This window comes from Meleagris gallopavo, chromosome 5 (assembly GCF_905368555.1).
Source record: "Meleagris gallopavo chromosome 5, MGAL_WU_HG_1.1, whole genome shotgun sequence".
Taxonomy (NCBI): domain Eukaryota; kingdom Metazoa; phylum Chordata; class Aves; order Galliformes; family Phasianidae; genus Meleagris; species Meleagris gallopavo.
Window position 1 is genome coordinate 28,568,908 of NC_139408.1, and position 20,248 is coordinate 28,589,155.

General features: G+C 37.1%; 1 protein-coding gene across 1 annotated transcript in view; it reads right to left on the reverse strand.

Moving 5' to 3' along the window:
* PALS1 (protein associated with LIN7 1, MAGUK p55 family member) overlaps window positions 1–20,248 on the reverse strand; it is a 52,460-nt gene that overhangs the window by 16,097 nt on the left and 16,115 nt on the right. The window contains 2 exon segments of the mRNA XM_085225005.1: window positions 5,279–5,487; window positions 10,143–10,656. Coding sequence (XP_085081131.1) covers window positions 5,279–5,487; window positions 10,143–10,509 — 576 coding nt within the window. The 5' untranslated portion in view covers window positions 10,510–10,656.

The window sequence follows — 20,248 nt, forward strand, 5'->3', positions numbered from 1 at the left end:
GCAATTATTCGTTTTACGAAAATAAAATATGCACAATAATTGTTATACTGACGCACTGAACCTGGCCTAGTACACATTAGAAAAATGTGCAGTGACATCATAGGACTACTCCAGCATGCTGTGCTTCAGTGATTTTCTATCGAATGCAAACTGGTATCCAGTATATCATACGGATTTCTCAACAGAAATTAACAATGAACTCAGCTACCCCAAGAGATGTACACAAAGAAGTTAAAATTAAGAAAGAAACCTGACAGCATAATTAGCTACAATGAAGCCTACTTGGCAAATATTACTACATCTTTCAAAATGGGCTAGTTTCTCTCTAATGTGACCAGACTTCCTTTTCCTAAAAGCAGATGGTTTATTTTTAACCTAGTATTTCTACCAGCAGCAAGACCAAAGATTCCAAAACAGGTTTTGCAGCACTTGCTGGAAGATCTGTCTCAGAAACTTTAAGAGTCAAAACTTCAAAATATCAACATCTCAGCAAACCAGTTTTCTTCAGCTATTTTTTATAATTTTTTTTTTTTTCCCAAGGAAAAGAATAATCCACAGTAAGACAACAACTGTTCTTGCTCAAGTAGCTTTTGTTGCCAAAAAAGGTTTGCATTCCTGTTCAGTTAAACAGGCCTTGCTATCATCTCAAATACAGAAAATCTCTGTATGTTTTAAAGGAAAGCCAGGAGCAGGGAATTCCCCTTTATCTAAAGGCGAGGCTGAAGAAGATACTTTCCACAGCAATTATCTTCGGTCTAATCTGCACCGTCGTGAGTGCAAAAGCATTACTGAAGCCAGAGGAATCAAGAGTAGATTATACATAACAGCAGCTTCCTGTGAGATGGAAATGTTCTTTCCCCCATGCATTTTTTTTTTTAACTCCTCAGGATGAAAAATGTGATATAAAAATCAAGAACTAAGTTGAAGAATTAATTTAGATAAAACCACAGAGAACAGAAGGAATTCAGCTTCACATCAGTTTGACCCAAGTCATATCTCTGCAGCTGCCAGGAAGCTATTGTCCCCAGTTAGAAGTCCTGCAAGCAAGACACTTTGAACAGAAGGCCAGATATTAAGTATTAGACAGAAAAAAAAATGTACTACATACGTCTGTAGGTATTGTTGTACCTCAGAACCAAATCCGCACGTCTTCGTGAATTTATACAATAAATATTTATCATAAAAGCAATCCTAAACCATATATTATTTATAGTAACACTTTGCTAGTTGCTACGTGATGCACAGCTTGAAACAAAAGCACACAATAAGGCATATATATGTTTAGATGCCAAGAACAGCATCTCCCCTCCTCCTTTATTTTTCCATGTCTTAGAACTTGGCCCAACCAGTCAGTCATTCTCTATGCAACAACATCCTTTATTGCAGCTGAACTTCCTCTTTGAATAATTACATTATTCAAAAACTAACAGCTCCTCCACCTCCTTCCTAAGAAAAAGATAAATACATTATTTACTTGCTTAATATAATGGTTGAAGCGTTAGGAAAGGTTCAGTCTGCTATGTGCAACACCTATTACACCGGTACTGCTGCACGTCAGATTGCTTTGTTATTTAAGGTAAAGAATTCCACGTCTTATCAGGCGAGGAAATCTGAATCTAAGCTGACTTTCCAGAAGTGACACACCACAGACAGTATAAGCATTCCACACTAAACATGTGGCAACACTATTATTTTCTTAACCCTTCAGCCCAGTTTTTATTGTTAGTTATATAAACTTGAGCTCAAACAGCTAAAAAAAAAAATTATTAATATGGTTTCACTATAAAAGCCACAACTTGGAGGCACAGTGCGAGACACATAGCAGAAGGCACACACTGGAATCATATTGGCCATTCAGAATATAATCACACCTCCAAAACCATGCTGCATGGAATGAGCAGGACTGCTGGGAGCAATGTATATCCACGTTCTAAAGGATTTATACTGGAAGTTACAAACGTGTCTTCTGCCTTCTCAGGAGAATAGATCTAATTTAATTGCTTACACTTCCAGAAGTAAATGGTATCAGGTATTTAGAAACACAATTTATATAAATTGAGTCTGTTGAGTATGTTTAATAGCAAGAATAAATTCAAGGCATCTGATATGTGGTGTTACAAGCCAAAAACTACCAGCTGTCTCCTATGCTGCAACAAGGTCAAGATTCAGACCATGTTCCCATAATCCTCGCCTCTATCTTGGTCAAATTTAAAAGGATTTAAAATCGATTTAATTACATTTGATGCTTACTGGCTATTTTTATTTAAGACGCAACATTTTATGGAGATTACCTCTTTAAAATAAATTCCTTAAGTCTAAATGCTCCATTCCACCTTTTTAATTCAATAAAAGTTTCTTAACAATGAGAGCAAAGAAAAATCCTGAGTTGTTGGGATCTGCTTACCAAAGAAAACGAGAAAAGTACAAATATACTAATATAAATAATCCCCTCTAGTCAAGAGGACTAGAAAATAAGTGTCTCATTCCACTTCAATATTTTAAGTTAAAAAAAAAGGCAAAAATTTTTCCTAACACTGTTAAAATACATTACTTTTTACAAATAGGCAAACTTTCTAAGAGTAAATGAAAACAGAAACTTGAATTAAGTTCAATGTGACAAATGAAAATCTTCCCAGACTACACTTTAGAAAAGGTGTTTACTTTATACTAAATCTTAATCTTTCCTTTTTTTCTTTTTTTAAGCAGAGGATGAGAATTTTTGTCTCTTTTTGTTAGAGCTACAGATGTATGAGTTCTAGAATAGGCTCTCTTGTACACCATAAAGCCTCCAGCCCCAGAGAGTTCAGAGTTTGTAGCTTTAAACTGGGACACACACTATAAAACAGTTTCAGATTTGTACACTGTCACTGATGACCTGTGCACTGAAATATGCACATTAACATTACTTGTCATTTAAAATTAATGTTATGTGTGTATATACTGTTTTTCTTTCTTGTAATGTTTTGTATCATCAAGATGTTATCAGCTGTTCAGACTTTTCCAAGTGTCTCTTTAAAAACACCTTGAAGTAGGTAATGCTCCAAAAAGATTAAAGAACTGTGTTCTGAGGGAGCTTCCTAAGCCTATATTTAGAGGTGGGAAAAGAAAAAGGCACAAAAAGAAAAAAAAACTACAAAATAATTGGGCATGCTGCCCCTGTTAGGGGTGGTGTGCATGTGGAAAACAACTTTTCCTGAAGCAAAAACTCATTAAGGAATAACAGGTCTGAAAAATGAGCATAAGATCTGTTCAAACAAGAATGACGTGAATGGAAGCCTCAAGCTTTTCCTTACAACACTTTTGTTGGTCACAGAAATATCTGTCCTGAATTTCCAGCTTAATAACTTCAGGATGTTATGTAGCATATTGCAAAATATAATTTGCTTAAATAAATCAGAAGTTGAATCTAGATTACATCTGAAAATGCACACAGATGTATGCAATATATTTCCCTTCAGGAATTTCAAGGCTGCAACAAAACACGGACAGGGGATGAAGCATCAAAATGAGAGCAGGAATACATGATCTTTTATGTAATATTCTTCCAGGTGTTGACAAAATTCTATCAGATAAACAAAATATTTAATTCTTATAAGCCTTTACATATTACTGCTAAGACACAGGACTGGCTTTGCACTGTCTTCTGATCTTAGGATTTATGAAACTACCTGAAAATAACAGGAATGTGCTGAGAATGTGGGAGTTCGGGAAGACAGCAGGGAGGAATATGAACATTGGAGAACTGACTTGTAGTTTTCCAGACATTGATAAAGCTCTGCTATTCCACTACAGATGTCAACAGAAGATTCTGTCTTGCAGGGAAATTTAGAATTGGAAGGTATACATTCCTCCTGAAAACTTCCATTAAGCACTCAATAAAAAAAATATCATATCCATGAAGGGGAGGGGTAGAGAGAAACCAATCACATTTCTTATGATATTTATCTCAAACATTCTATACATAAATAGAGATTTAAAAACTCTGACTTGCATTTGAATGAAAATGCAAATTATGTCTATAGGCAGGATGTGTGTATGAGGAAGTGGCTTACAAACAGAAGCTAACTTGAAAGGTTCTTCCAGACTCGGACGAAGCCTAGCAAGCATCCTGGAGCAGCCAAGAGGCAGACTGATAAACTATAGGCAAGCTCACAGGAAAGATACTTCCACTTTGTTTTGGTGCAATCTTACCGAGAGCATAAACAGAAAAATCCTGAGCAGCAGATTAATCAGCAAACTGTGCCTTCGGAGAATGTTTTAGAGACATCTCTCAAGAATCAGTAATTTATTCTGCAAAAGAACTAAGACTGCAACATTGCTTTCTTTGACTTGCAAGATCAACAAAACCAGACTCTACGAAAATCATCCTGCTGCTATACTGAAATGGAAGTGATGCATCTGTGAGCAATGTGCCAGTGCACCCGAGCAAGGTCTGAGCAGGTGCGCTTATCCTGCCTGGGGAGCTGGCTTTGCAGAATGCAACCTGTTGCACTTGCGCTGATACTCCTTCTGTTATCTGCAACGTTGTATCTGCATTTCCCATTAATTACTTCTACTGCCTGCAAGGCTACTATAAACAGGCACTGTTCATCTACATTCAAATGAGTAAGACTCAAAGAAAACAGTTAACTTAGCTAAAATTGTAATAGTATTTCAAACACTCAAGATCTCACTGAAAATAAAAGTTTTAAATCTTACTAAAGTAGATTTCTAAAAGCACAATTTAATCATTTCTAACAGATGTGCTTGGCTTTATAAGAGAGCTGTCATGCCAGAAAAAAATTAAATGTGATCTGACAATCACAGCAGTAATCAAAAAAATAAAGTACTAAGGCACCTGCTGCTCACTTTAAAGCAAAATGCTTGTTTCTAGTATAGCTGTATTTTCAGAGATGCCTCCAAATTTAAGAACCAGGGCTCAACTTGGAAGAAACTCACAATAACAGATAACTGCAATGCAATTCCTAATCCTTGGACTAAAGAATAGTGAATGTGAAAAGTTTTCCCTAACTGCTCCCTTTTCTGTTTAATTCTTTTACATGTTTTAATTCTATTACACAATACTCACATCAAAAAGGGCATTCTTAACCCCAAAATATTCTTCCAGTTACTGTTTTCCTGGAAATATGGAAAAACTGGATACAGCAATCAGTGACTGTTGGAATTCATTTTCTATTTAACATGCAGTAACTCAGACAAGTTTGCCAAGTACACATTTCAACAACAGCTACGATTACATGCTTCATATACACATCAATGAGATGCATACTGTACATACCTCTTGTGCTAGTTCTTGTGCATTGGAGATGAGAGGATATGGAGGGCTGGCTTTGTTCATGTACACTGTAACAGCGTTGTGTATCTTAAACGCATTCTGAAAATCAGTATTTTGAACAAGCTGTAAGATGAGAGAGATATCCTCTTGGCTCTGAGGGTCTACCAAAACATGTTGGATATGTTTTAGGGAAGTTAATAGTTCTTCCACTTCTGGTAGGAAATAAAACAAAACCAAGACACAAGTTAAAGACTGACAATGTCGTAATGTTTGTGTTCAGAGTTTTACAAAAAAATTTTGCCGCTCAGTTTTTAAATCAGCAGTAATGTATGCAAATGTATCACTTAGCTATTATTCTCTCATGGTTATCAGCAGAACATATTAGAATCAAAACAAGGACCACAAGCCAGTATAAGAAAAAGAAACAAGCTGATAAATGGTTCAAAATTGAATTTCAAATAATAGGTGCAGTACATCTCTGAAGGAAACCACTGGTACGTAAAAGATTCAATAACTACAGCTCGTGTATAACTAAACATTAAAGAAGAACTATTTTGCAATACGAAATCAACCGCTTCGCTAAACTAGTCTTGATTCCCTGTATAATAAATTATTTAAATACACTTTAAATACTCCATGTGCATATATAACATATTGCTTGCTTACAGAATGAACGATTGATAAGTAAATTACACTTTTATAATTAAAAGGAAAGAAATAATCTCAGGACAATTAAAAAGAACACATCCTAAAAGCATTCCATAGTCACATAAAAAACATCTTACCCACCTTCCTAAACCCACCAAGGAAACAAAGTGTAGTAAGAAGATGCATTGAAAGCTCGGACAGAGGCAGGGCAGGATATTCCACAAGGGAAACACAGTACAGCTCAGAACAGTAATTAAGGCCAGCATCTTACTGGGGAAATGTGTACAAAACCTACTGCCCATCGCACAGGGAAATGCTGTTTGCGATGAAAGTTAACACCTAGCAGGCGAGAATATTTGCTAAATAGGATGTGGTAATCTGGCAGATTAATTGCCTAGGGGAGTATGCAGATAGTCTCAGCAATCTTTTCTCCTGACACTTGAGTACTGCTTTCAAGTATTAAAAAAATAAAAATACGTGGAAAACAGTCAGATGCTCAGGTGTCTATTATTGCCTGTTCAGTCAAACATCAACTGAAAACTCTGTTGTTACTGTTACTAGGTTCAAAGAAACAAGGCATTAGAGAACTCAACTTCTTTATAATACTCCTTAAGCATTAATGGTTTTATTCAATTATTTCTGAATTCTCTAACCGTTATATACCCAAGACTTTAAGTACATGCACAAATACTTTCTAATGTATATTCCATATAAGACAGAAACAGATACAGACCGATAGACATCTATTCTACAGCTATAGTAAAAAGATGTACTCTTCTTAGATGCCCCCACACATTATCTCTTCAGTACTTTCCTAGTTCCTTCTATCTTGCCCTTCCTTACATATCTACCACAGTACTCTCCTCACCAACTAATCTCTCTGTACACTCAATCTTCATCTGTGCTGGATGTGGAAGACCAATATCATATCACACTTCTCCCAGGAACAGCAAAAGCTTCGAAGGCATCAAAGCTAGCCATTCCAGGTCCCTGTTTATGAGTTCTAAGTCACTGATTATATTTCTGAAGGCTTTTTTTTGTTGTTGTCCATAAATGCCAAGTAGCAAGACTCTATCTCTAGACATTCCCTATTTAAAGGGTTGTATAGAAGAAAACAGTTCAGTAAACAACTAACATCTTGCACATTTACTCACAGAAAAAGTCAAGGTTCTGCGGAAGAAAAAATCCATTTTATAGCGCAGATCAATTAGCCATCAACTGTTTTATTAATTTCAACTCTTGTTTTTCAAGAAGCGTTGCAGTCTTTTCTCATTAGACCAAGAAATGGCTGGAATGTGACACAGCCCTGCGTGATACACGCAGTAATCAAAAGGACTGCCAGCAAAAAAATACGCAACTGCAGGGGAGGACCCATGGTCACTGCTTAACATGTAGGATCATTTCAAACAAAAAGTTACAAGCAGCAAATTGAAAAGCACGTAGTTGACTTTATTGGATATTACTACCAATATCTTAATTCTTAGGTTCTTTTAGATCTCTTTAGAGTACTCTATAGTACTGCTAGCTCTCGAATGCCTCATATGCTACTTGAGTAACAGCACTAAGAAAACTACTGGTTTATCAAAACTATTTATAAGTATAAATTAACTTTTAGAAAACAAAATGTTTTACGTCTTGTAAGTAAATTTTGCCCTAGTAAAAAAACAACAACAAAAAAAGCAGCTTTTCCCCACAAAAAAGAGAACAAAATAGATTTTGCTGTAGCCACAAAAGGTTTCTTACATGAAACGTCAGCTACGTATTTAATTAGGAGAATAAGTCACAGTGTAAAAACTATTTTCTGCACTTAAGAGAAATACATAGTTATAAATGAGCTTGTTAAACACTTCAGTAATGAACATATTCTAGGTGCTCAGAAAGGTATTTCTACCCTGTCAGCTGTCTAAATCACGTCCTGTTTTGATAATAAACATGCCCTTTAAAACTGGTTTAATTAAGTGTGCTATATTATCTTTATAAACAAAATCCAATCCGCTTGATTTTTTAATTGTTAAGATGAAAAGACTGAAGGCTTGGCAACGAAATACCAAATGAGATATTAGCATGTATGGAATGCCATTTTCAAAACTAAAAATATAGACAATATGTATTTATAGCTGTACGTTTTAGCAGCAATTCTATGGCTTAACAAATAAAGCAAAGCTAAAAATCCATTTTTTAAAATGCAATGAAAACAGTACTTTAACAACTTCGTAATTCACTAGCACTGGTTAAGAGTTCTGCTAACAACGCTTGGAAATACATCAAGGTGAAAATTCAGCAGTCAGAAGCAGCATGCTTCAGAAATTCAAATTAAATACAAAACATTTCACATGCTACAAGTTTTGTTTTTTGTGTTGTTTTTTTTTTTTTTGACTAAGTCACGGGCCAGCAAGTTTTTTAGAGATCAAGAAGTTGAACATATTAACTTAAAAAATTTCAGCCTCTCCAAAACATTAAAAAAGCAGAAGTTACTAAACTCAATGGACTCCAGCCCTTTTCATGATATTCTGTATTTTATATGTACACGCATTCATAAGATAACTTCACCAGCTCTTGGCGAGAGTCAGGAACAAGCAGCTTCATTCCAAATTTAGTGGAAGTGTCAGATCTTATAACAATTAAACTAGAAACTGGAAAAAAAGGGCATGCTTAAGAATAGAGGAAAAAAATTAGAAGAGGCCAAGCTACTTGGAGAAGTGCTACAAATTAAATTTAAAAGTCTGACTCAGTTTTACTGCACTCCTGGCTGAAACAGATTTTTTTATGGACTACAAAGGTTACAAGATTATAGCACTTCAGCTGCATTTTCTTCCTTAAAGCATTCAGCAATTCAACGCGACAGCTGACTGCAATCTAATGCCCACTTTCAGGAGTGTGAAATAATAACAAATCCTCACCTCCTAAATCTCAGTCTGCTTGATCCAAATTGTTACTACACTACATTTATTTCCCTGTCAAACATGACTGTCAATATTACATCAAGTTTCTACCTGACTGCAAAGCCCTAAGTGAACTCCCTGGTGCACAGAATCATACAGTCACAGAGTGGTTTGGGTTGGAAGGGATCTTGAAGATCATCTGGTTCCAGCCCCCTGCTATAGGCAAGGACACCTCCTCTAGACCAGGTTGCTCAAAGCCCCATCCAGTCTGGCCTTCAATAATTCCAGGGAGGGGGCATCCACAACCTCACTGGGCAACCTGTTCCAGCATCTCACCACCCTCACAGTGAAGAATTACTTCCTAATATCTAGTCTAAATCTACCCTCTTCCAGCTTAAAGCCATTTCCCCTCATCTTGTCACATATATAGATATATCATAATTTAGTCTAATTACATTACTGTATCTTCAAAAGTCCCAGCCTTTCTAGCTCAAAGAACAGACCATGCACACTCAAAAAACTAGTGAATTTTTCTGCTGTGTGTGTCTTTAGACTCTATTTAAAAATAAAGATATAATTTAAAGCAGTAAGGATCTTAAAACAGGTATGGATTAAGAAGTCAAAAATCCAAGAAGTTGGGATGTTTGCAATGCCTTATTTTCACTCCAGTGACAGCACCTCATTTTAGATGACTAGATGCTTGTATTTGCAGAAGAAAGGTAAGAAGTACTTTCTACAGAAGTTCAGTTAAAGCAACAAAAGCTACGAAGTGAAGGTTTTCAGAGTGCATCTCTACAAAAATTACTTGCTTTAGAAATATTTACATCAAAATCTTTAGATTAACAGTCAAAGCAAGCAGTCCTTCACTGTCAAGGCCAAGATTTAAAGGAAAAACGCAAATGATATTAGGTGACAACTGAAAACACAGAACAACCAGAATAAGAAAAAACAGACATGCTCCACTAGAAAATATCAAAAGCCCTAGCATCTTTTTTAGATTTTATTTTATATGACATCACTTACTCTGATATGTGCTTCATCAAACTTAATAAAATCTGGCAGCAGATACATGGTTTTCTCCACCCTACAGAGATGGAGACATCCAATGAACCCAATGGTACTCTGCAATTTGTTTAAATGTCCCCCAGAAGGATTAGTTTTGGAAGCTCCTGCTGGGGCACATATTTAAGCTTGGCTAAATGAAGAAAATCACAAACCCAAAGGACCAGAAGTCTTACAGTAGGAAGAATTAACTAAATCACATTTTCAGAACATTAATATTCAAATAAATCTTTTTCTTTTCCATTAACCTGTTCATAATTTCCATCAACACCTACCTAATGTCTTCACAGTATAATGAGGACTCTCCAAAACAATCCCTTCTTCTGTGTCAAATATTGGATTGTCTATTCCAGTTTTTGGAGGAATCTGTGCTAATTTCTTAAGCCTCATGGAAGCAGTAAGGTCCAATTCCTGTTTCTTTCCCTCTTCCTCTCTTCTGCGCCTTATGTCCTCCTGCTGCTGCCGGATTCGCTCCAGCTGAGCGCTCCGCCGCATGGGCATCATCCTGGAGCCCAAATCTCCAGGGCAATCGACAGCCATTTCTCGGTGCTTCTGAGGTTCCTCAGGAGATGCAAGATCCACGTTTTTTGCTTCACTATCAGAATCTTCTGTGATGTGTCCATTCATATGAGAAGTTGTCATGGTTATGTGCAATTAGGCCTATTCTCTTCAAATAGAAATGCTGCTATTAGGCCAGTTTTCGTTATGCTGCTGTGTAAAATCCATTATAACTTCAAAAATGTATCCCTTCCATCATAAGGCAGCCAAAGAAGCATCCACGATGAAAATCTAATGAAAGACATTCAAAAAAAGTTAGTAAATATCTGCATTAATAACAAAATACCTAAGATAGTTCTTTAGTGCTCCAAGCATGAGACCACGAACTTTATACTCCACATTATACTTCTTCCCTTATTAAGAACAACAGAACCCTCACAATCTGATTCATCTGTTTTAGAAATTTTCATATGCTGGCATTAGAGAATTAGTAGTTCAAACTCACGCTAAAATTTTGTACAATTCCACATCACAGAACTGGATTATTCTGCACTTAAAATACACAACTGCAAATTAGCAATCTTCGGAAAATTCTTACTAACGCATCCTTCGCTCTTAAAAGTTCCAACAAACTAGGGTAGTACAAGCACTAAATATAAATCATTTGTTATAAACAAGATGCTCACAAGAGGATTTATAAACATGTAAAAATACTTGCATTTATTGCTCACAAATTGAAGCATTTCCACGTAAGCACTGCCTCTCAGGTTTCAGAGAAGACAGGTCTGGCACAGAGTTCTTCCAAAAGATACTATCTAAAGCAGACTGGAACTGCACTTACACAATTCCAAGTAGTGATAAACTCATGCTAAGACTTATGTTAGCAGCTACTCTTAATGCTTTCTATAGATACGCTCTAAAGCAGGAAATACATATCAAATACAAGAGCAGAAATCCTCATCTGTGCACGCACACATATTTATTTGGCAGTGTACAATAACTGATTTTCAAAGGCACACAGTGGCATTCCACTACACTCCAAGTCCAGCCTTCCACTCTGGTACAGTTTCTCATTTCTGCCGATTCAAGCTAAAAACTTCAATGTTGGAAAAAATGCAGCCACACAGCTCTTGAATATCACACATACCTGTGCCTTACACTTTTTCTTCCTGCTCTCTGTATCACAAAACCACAGAAATATTATTCTCAGTATGTCCAACTAAAAGGTAATAAAGTCTGCAAAAAGTTACAATTACATTTGATTTTTCAAGCTTTTTTTGTGTGTTATCAAGTGAAAGGAAACAGTACAAATGTCCCAGAAGTTGCATTACACAAATAACACTGGAAGGACTAAGATAAAAAGAAATCCTTTCCTATGTTTGCATTTGGAGGAGGAAGAGAAGGCTCCTTCTGTTGTAATTATGTTGAAAATTAAATATCATTAGCACAGCTTTGGAAGTGCAGCAACAGACACTCCTACACAAATCACTGCCAGCTTGCAATTCTAAGTATGTGCAGCTCTTCATTTTCATTAATGGTATGCAGCTACATTCAGCAACAGCAAAGCACTTTTCTTCACTTGTTTCTCGCCCAGCTACTACAACTGATTATGACTAAGATTTTCTAAAAAAATCTGAAGAGTACATATTGAAGCATTTTTCAACCGTGAAAAATCTTTTTGAGACTTCTAACGACGTTTAGGTACCCTGCACTGACATGCAAAAGTGTTTTCAATGTTCAACATTTTCTCATTCAGAATAAAGAAGAAAATCAAGCAGCAAAGAAAAGCCCATTGCAAGCTGCATAGCACTGGGGCTAGCGCTGCAAGTGCCGCACAGTCAGCTGGGGCCTGTAAAACCTTCTCTTAGTGCCCAATTTAAAAGGAATAACCTTTGAAGAATGGAGTCACAAAGTCAGTATTCAGAAGCGATTAATATAAAGCACTGGGTCAAAATGGGATTTCTGAACATCAGGGAAAGGCAGACAAGAAGTTCATACAATGAACCCAGATAGCCAAATGAACAATATTCCATCAAATCTAAAATCATTAGCTACCTAAGAGAGAATATATTTTGAGGTTAAATCGAGAAATAACAACAAAAACTTATGCATCTGTATACAGAATGAAGTTTTTAAACCCCTTTCATTTAGCAATAAGCACTGAAGACCAGAAAAACAAAAATATAATCTGAGGTAAATATAAGTAATATGCAGACAACAGTAATATTGTTTCCATGTTCACTTTCTATGCAAGATGTCAAGGGCATACAAATTCTTGAAGGAGTGAGACATAAGAGCTGCCTGTAATAACAGCAGCTCGCTTTCAGTCCCTAAGATCTGAGTTAAGTCAGTTAAGAAAGAAACAAACGTTAGGATGTCAGGGTTCCCCCCTAGTCTCAGTAATAGCCATATTTGGGAAGCAGGTATCAAAAAGTAAGAGTTTCAGGAGCACTTCAAGTAGAAAATAATTTTTATATCCCAGAAAATTGCGTGTCTCTGTAACAAGGAGTACAGGCAAAGTAATCATACCTAGGTAACTGAAAAGATTTGAAATCTCATTTATCAGGCAAGCTTAAGTTCAACTTGGCCAAAATACCAAACCAAGTCCTCCAAACATACCTAATTAGTAATCTCTAAAAGCACAGGGATGCTGCCAGTCTGGAATGTCAGAATAACTTCCCTTAATCAAAGGACTTGTGATAACGGGTTAACCCCTCTAATTCTGAGCCCGCTGTTGTTTCTGCCTTCTGAAGCCTACCTCAGATACCACAAAGCCTTATCTGCAACAATTCATAGAAAAATGCTACTCCCAAATGCAACAAATGAAATGAGCATTTCATTTGTTTTCATCACCATAAAAGGGAAAAAAAAAACAACTTTCAGATCAGTTTTGAAGCTCCTCTCTACGGAACTCAAATGTAAAACGTGACACTGGCAAAGCATTAGCTCAGCCCTCAAATCAAGATATGTTGTATCTGAGGTTAAAAATAATAATTAAGCAGAAGCAGATAATAGGAACAGGAAGAATTATTCTAGCCAATGAGCATGACATCAGAAGTCCTATGATAAATAAGCACAGGAACAGTTTACTTGGCTTTTCTTTCTAAGGATTTCCTTCATAAATTTAAAAACCCTACAATAACATCAGTAAAGGAAGGCTGGTATACCAAGTCTGCTCTCTGGAAGTTGTGGATCTCTGGGACATCAGAAAAAGCGTATTTTGTTCCACTAGTTCTTATACAAGAGGGAGAATTTACAGACATTCAACAATACTGGTTTTTCACTGTCATGTATAAAATACACGGAAGAATATTTGCACTTAACAGAATTCTGCTTTAGGACTTTGCGTTAGCAACCTGTGCAACCCTTAGACGTACACAGGTATCTGTGGAACACAGAATGGTTGCTAAAAGTTTGACAGAGTTAAGTCATAGCTTTGTCTCCCTTTGAACTGCCCATATCTAGCAGGGGAACCTCCGTGTTGCCATGTGATAAACAGATGCTTCCAAATAAAGTTCATTTATGACGGTCTTCTGCCAAATTCATGCAGTAGGTCTGACCAATATGGCCCTGGAGAATGTTTTCTCTTCGCAGACCACATTTACTATCGAGTTTTTGTACTCCAGAGAAGGTTTGTACAAATTGCTAACTGAAGTACAGCTACTGAGAGGGTGCGTTTTACCTGCTCCCAACACCATTCAACATTACAGAAGAACTTCACTGTGAGGTAATTCTGAAAATCAAACAATTTCCAGTGCAAGCTCAGAATAGAGAAGTTAAAGCAAAAATTTAGCCACTGTCTTGCTAGCTACATCTATTCTTTGAAATACTGTATTTCACAAAATAAGCAAGCCACCCTTCATGCTGAATCCTTAGCAGTGCCAGGCTGCTATCATTCCTTTAACCACCACAAATGCTGAATGTACTACTCAGCAAAGCAGAGACCCAAAAAGCTCCGCTGAAGAATAAACATATAGGAAAGTAATCACCTTGGCGTGCAATGCGGATGCTAAAATAAAACAAAGGCCGACATGGACAGAAACAGAAGGGAAATGCTATAAGGTGGCTTCAGCTTTCACCCAGGAAACTGGCTGGTGCGCACAGCAAACCCAATTGCTTTAGCAACCAAATTCCATGTGGTAAAATTAAATCTGCTTTGCTTAAGCAACTTCCATAAAGCAAAAGTTACATTTTCTAGAGGCTGAGATGGTATGTTTTGGTGATGTTTAAAAATTCTTTCAGTTCTAGAAAAATATGATTAGGCTTGACAGTTCCCTTTCCAAAATTCATTAAAACTGCAAATCCTGAATGACTGCATGGGAGTTCAGCAGTCACTGCCAGCAGACTCAGTTACTTCTGGCACAGTAAGGAGCACAAAAGCCCTGCATGGAACTATAATTATAAATGTAAGAAATACATATTAACATTGTGCACAATGCAAAGGATTTTATTATCAGATGAGAGCCACATACAACAACTATAGCAGATATGGCACAGTCACAGATTCATTAGAAACAACTGGAAGAAGCATCGGAGACTGCTGAAGTCATTTGAAACAGATTGATTAAAATCACATACAAGATGCTTCCCGATAATCTGAATCGCTGAGAAAATATAAGCAGAGAATTATGCCAGCCATCTCCACCACGAGCCATTAGTGGCTCAACTAGCAGTGGGAATTTTTACTCAGGCTTCTAAATAAGCAACTTCAGTCATCAAAATTGCAAGCTATCACAGTAAAGTAGAATTTCAGTAATTTCATGAATGGAATTCAGTGTAGAAAAAAAATTTCCCAGCTTTCACTGCATCATCTCCCAAGCATTATTTGTTTCCTCAACAGTACTCCAAGCTTAAGAAGCTTGAAACCAAATTGCATAAAGGAAACCACAACACAAATCAGTTTGCAAAGCACAAATTTTATCACTAATCGATGAGAAATTGAAGTGTATGGTAGAAAATACTTCACAGATGTCACATGGAGATCAGTAGCATCTGGAATACCTGACTTGAGCAGCCTAATGTTTTTCAAAAATAAGTTGCAAAATCTATGACAGTTTCACATCATTTTTCTTAAGTTCAAAAATTCCGTAAAAGAAAAAAAAATACCCTGCAGTAACTTTGCAATGCAATCAATACTGATTTCTAGTATACTTTTTTGTTTTAGTCTACAACATTTTACATCATTTTCTCTAATCAGATGCTATAGTATAGTCCTGTATTGAAAGAAAATATTTCCTTCATTTCCAGCTGGCTCTTCCTTCTAATCATTTCAGAACAGGGTTCATTAGAAAACCTGTCAAGCACGGTAACTCAGTTCAACATGTGTATTTCAAAGGGCTATCAGACATGCCAAAAGGTTTTAGCATTCCACGCTCACTTCAGTGTGCAAGGTATGTGGATCAACAGCTAAAAGCTCTAAACTCTCAAAGGAAAGCAATTTCCATTGTTACTGCTATGTTACATTTGTACAGGAGGAGGAATAAGACTGTCAACTTAAAACATTAAAACTCAATAAAAATTGTGAAATTGAAATTTCAGACACTGAGATTCCAGCTTCACAAACTGTACGTACAGGTTGCCTGAGATACAAGCACGGGAATTGTAAGCACGTTATGTATCACACTGATACCGTACATGGGATCTGTCATTATCAGAGAAGTCCTCTTCGCTGCCAAATGCCCCGAAGAGCAACTGGGCACTCACCTGGCCCAGGGAGGTAACATAAGCTCCCCTCTGCTTCCTCCTGAGCCAGAGCTTCCCAGGCAGCAGCTGCAGCTCCTCATTTACACCAGCTCAGCATTCCGCTGCCATTCTCTGGAGCGGACCGCTCGTTCCCATGGCAAGAGCTTTGTCCGCTCCCACCACGCTCCTGCGAAGAGCTGCAGGATTTACATCATACATGAGCCACGCGGGGCTCCTCACTGCATTCTGCTTCTCACCCTGCAGTTTTGAGATGAGGCAGCTGCTGCTTCTCCAATCTTGTCAGCGAGCAAGGTGACTGCTCAAACCCAGAGGTGAAAAAGCACCATTTGTGAGTCATGCCGAGGGTGTACCTCAGTAAGGAGCAATAATGCTGCCAGTAAGGTCTCTGAAGAACAGCACTTTGAGGAAAAGCTCACAGCCTCAGTGACTCAGGTGTCTAAGAGCACCAGTTAAGACAGACGTAGGATGCACCACCACAGACTAATTTCAATAATATATTTTAAATCTGTTAAGTCTAAAGCAATCAAAACCCCTTAGAAAAAGCATGGTTTAAATTTTAAGAAATTGAACAGGTTGATTTTTAGAAAAGAAATAAAAACTTATATAAAGGGAGGCAACACAAAATTCTTGCCAATGTCTCTGTGCAAGACAGATCTGTTAGCAGCAATCTTCGTCCATTAGTATCTCAATAGTGAGCCCCTTTAGTCTATTAAAAGCAATAGCAGGGCAAGCGGAACCACTGCACGAGATGTTGTAGTCCTAACAAAATGAACTTTCCACCCGGATATAAATCCTTTGATCTCCATTACAAAAAACTGAAGTGCTTTCACAATTGACCAAAATAAAAAAAAAACAATTACTGATAACACTAACAAACATTTTACTTGCCACCATTCCCTTTGTTTTAAATATACACCAGTATTTGCACACAAGCATTGTTTAATTTCTCCTTTTTAGACCAAACTAATGAGAGATAAGAAGGGAAATACAGTTTCAGTTGGTGTGACTGCAGACACATTTGGGGCAGGAAGAACAAGTCAGAGAAGGCTTTAAGTAGCCTATTGCCAAAATTCAGGTCTGGAGAGAAAACAGTTATCTGCCAAGGTCATTTAAAGGATATTTTAAAATTCAGTAACATACTACTTGGCCTTTGTTTATATTTTGCTATCCCATATCAATAATAAAGCTCTTACATGGATGATCAAAAAGTGTTCAACTATCAGCAACTCCTAGTGCTCACAGGCCTAAACTCTCCGTTAGCTAAAGAGTACAGCAGAGGGCAGTCTCTACATCAATTAAAAATGTGAGAAAAGAAAACAGGTTCAGTTTCAAAAAGTAGCCCACAGACACAACCAAGGTTACAGCTCTTTGAATGGTCTGACGTCCACAGGACCCCCAAAACACTACACAGATTTACTACCCCAGCATCCCACTGCAACTCAGATTAATGCTCCCACTGTATACACATCTGAATACCCAGTTTTAATCAAGTCTTTTGCACCATCTACCCCTGCTCTACAATTAACATTTAATATAAAGATGACTGTGCACTACACAAATATCTACAGGCTGCAAGGAAAGGTTCGTAAGTAGCGGAAGAAGAAAGATTTACTTTAATTGGGAGTTAACGCCAAATGTTTAGAAACCTTAAAGCATAACAAATGAAGAGTAACGGAATTCCTAGAATTCCAAGGGTTGTTAAAAGATCTCACAGGACAGCCAGAAACACGATAAGACGACAGCCATTTCTTTATCACCTATTCACAGACAGTTAAGACTGCAGATTTCATTGTTTTAAAGGTAAACATGCCAGTCCTTGATTTAAACTGAGCTTATATTCTCTGTAGAATTAAAAATATCGTTGCTGTCTTAAATATCTGATAAGATTTCCCCCCCAAGCTCATCCCTTTAAATTGAATCTTTTTTGGTTTGGACTCCTGCATCCTGATATCAAGTTAATTCCCAAGTTTTTCTTTTTAGCACAGAAGTTTTAATAGTCAACACTTTTTAATGCTTTACTACGTACAACACTATTAATAGTAAATAGTAAAAGAGTAAATATTTACTATTTGCAACATTAGTTGAATGGGTGAAAGTGATCTCTTTTTTTTCCCCTTTGAATTACAATCCTTAATGCCTTAACCTGCTTAACTCCATCAATACGTCACTTAGTTACCAGGGGTGGGAATAAACAACTTCTGACATTTTTTTCTGTCCACAAAAATAAGTTCAGACTTATAAAAATTCTGAAAACTTCTAAAAGTTCTGAAATACAAAGCATAAAGCAAAGCTACGACTGAGAATCTTTGCACTTTATAGACCTCACAGTCAACTGCTCACCACACCCTCAGAACAAACCAGATTATATTTGAGCTCTTCTCTAGTTATTTATAGGATACTTCTACAAACTATTTTAGATATTCAGGTCTCTGATGTCACAAGTTCTCCATTCCTAAACTCGCGTGAGATTATGGTGACAGCTCTGCTGAGCAAATCCCAAACAATTTGCTGCATAAATTTCACAAGTTTTTCTCCTCAAGAATTTTCACTCCACAATTGCTATCCTCCATGCTCCTCCACGGCCCCCAAGGTTTTCTGTAATTACCACCATCTGCACTTGCTTCTTCTGGAGGACACTGTAAGCAAGGCATACCAGCCGCACAGCAGACGTCTGTTTTGTCTATGATACCATTTCAATATTATTATGCTGAAATATATTGCTAGACAAAAGACAGAAACCTTCATTATTACTAAAAACAAGCAAACAAAAACCCATGCTAAAACAGAATAAATGCCTTGGGTAGCCATGGCATCCCCAAAGAAATGCACTGTCACAACTGCACTTTGCATAGAAGGGTTATGCTCTGTGACTGCGTCCATGAAATCTGCTGGAATGTTTCTTATTCCCAAAACTATGAGCACCAATGACAGAAATCAGAATTATGCATACAGGAAAAAATATTCAGAGGCTGCAAAGTTTTGTAGTTTTGTCACACTTTGCCAGTCATGTTATTTAATATTTGCAGTATGTTTTAATTTCTTCGGGGAAATAACAAAAATGTTTGCGCACAGCTTTAACTCTCAACTGCTAGCACAGCACAATGCTGACTAGGCTTTCAAATGTGCCCTAATTTTGGATCCTTCCAAACAGAGATCGCATAGTTTATGACAAGAACTATGAAAGAGCCTGTCAGTATGGTTTCTTGGACCATTAAGCTAAACTGGTTCACTGCTGCCAAAGAGCGCAGTCTCAAAACCCTCTCTCAATTGCTGCTTCCTTACCCTCTCCTCTTTTGGGTTGTACAACCGATAATACCTGAGCTCTATAGCTTTCAGATGTCTCTGCAAGTTGCCTTAACTCACTAAGCTTGAAGAATATTACAAAGTGTTTTCATTTTTCTGGTTACTTTTTGGTCGAAGTGTCATGCTGAAACAGTTTATGGTAACCAGGTTTCTGCCTGGTTACAGGAATGTGACCAAACTGACACCAGGGACCCAACTCCCTGACAGAGCTCATCTCACAGCCATATTCTGTGAATTCATCTACTCTCCCCCTTCCCAAATACAAGCAACAGCTACTGATATAAATAAATAAATAAATACGAGGAGCTTTTCATTCTAGAAAAAACATCTAAGTCAATAACCTTCCACGCCTACAATCATTGGTGTAGGTATTTCTTCCTGAAGTAAAAAGGGCTGTTCATAATCTGTTGGTCTCTCTTAGAAGAGATAATCTGAAACAAATTCTGAACATTGTGAGTGTGAAATGTGTTTTCATCTTTAAGCATATTTACTCCCAAGCAAAAACAGTAAATTGAAACAGCTGTGTCTTGAGAGCACTGTTAAAGGAGTACGTACTGAAAAGCAGAACATCCCTGCACACTGTCAGGTTGTAAGAGAAGCTTGAAGAAAAATAAATTACAGAAACTATGAGCAGGATTTCACTACAAGATGTGAAAATTGGATGCTTTGTAAATAATCGATACCACTGGACTTTCCAATAAAAATGCAAGAAAAAGCTTTGCAAAAGCTAAAAAAACATAACAGTTGAGGCCTCTATACTTTATAAAAAGTCTCTCTCCTGTTAAGTGCAAGTGGAGTGTTGGGCCTAATTTTAGCAGTCAGTTACAAAAATTAAGATAAAACCCCAAAGGGAACATACTCCTGCAAATTGAACACA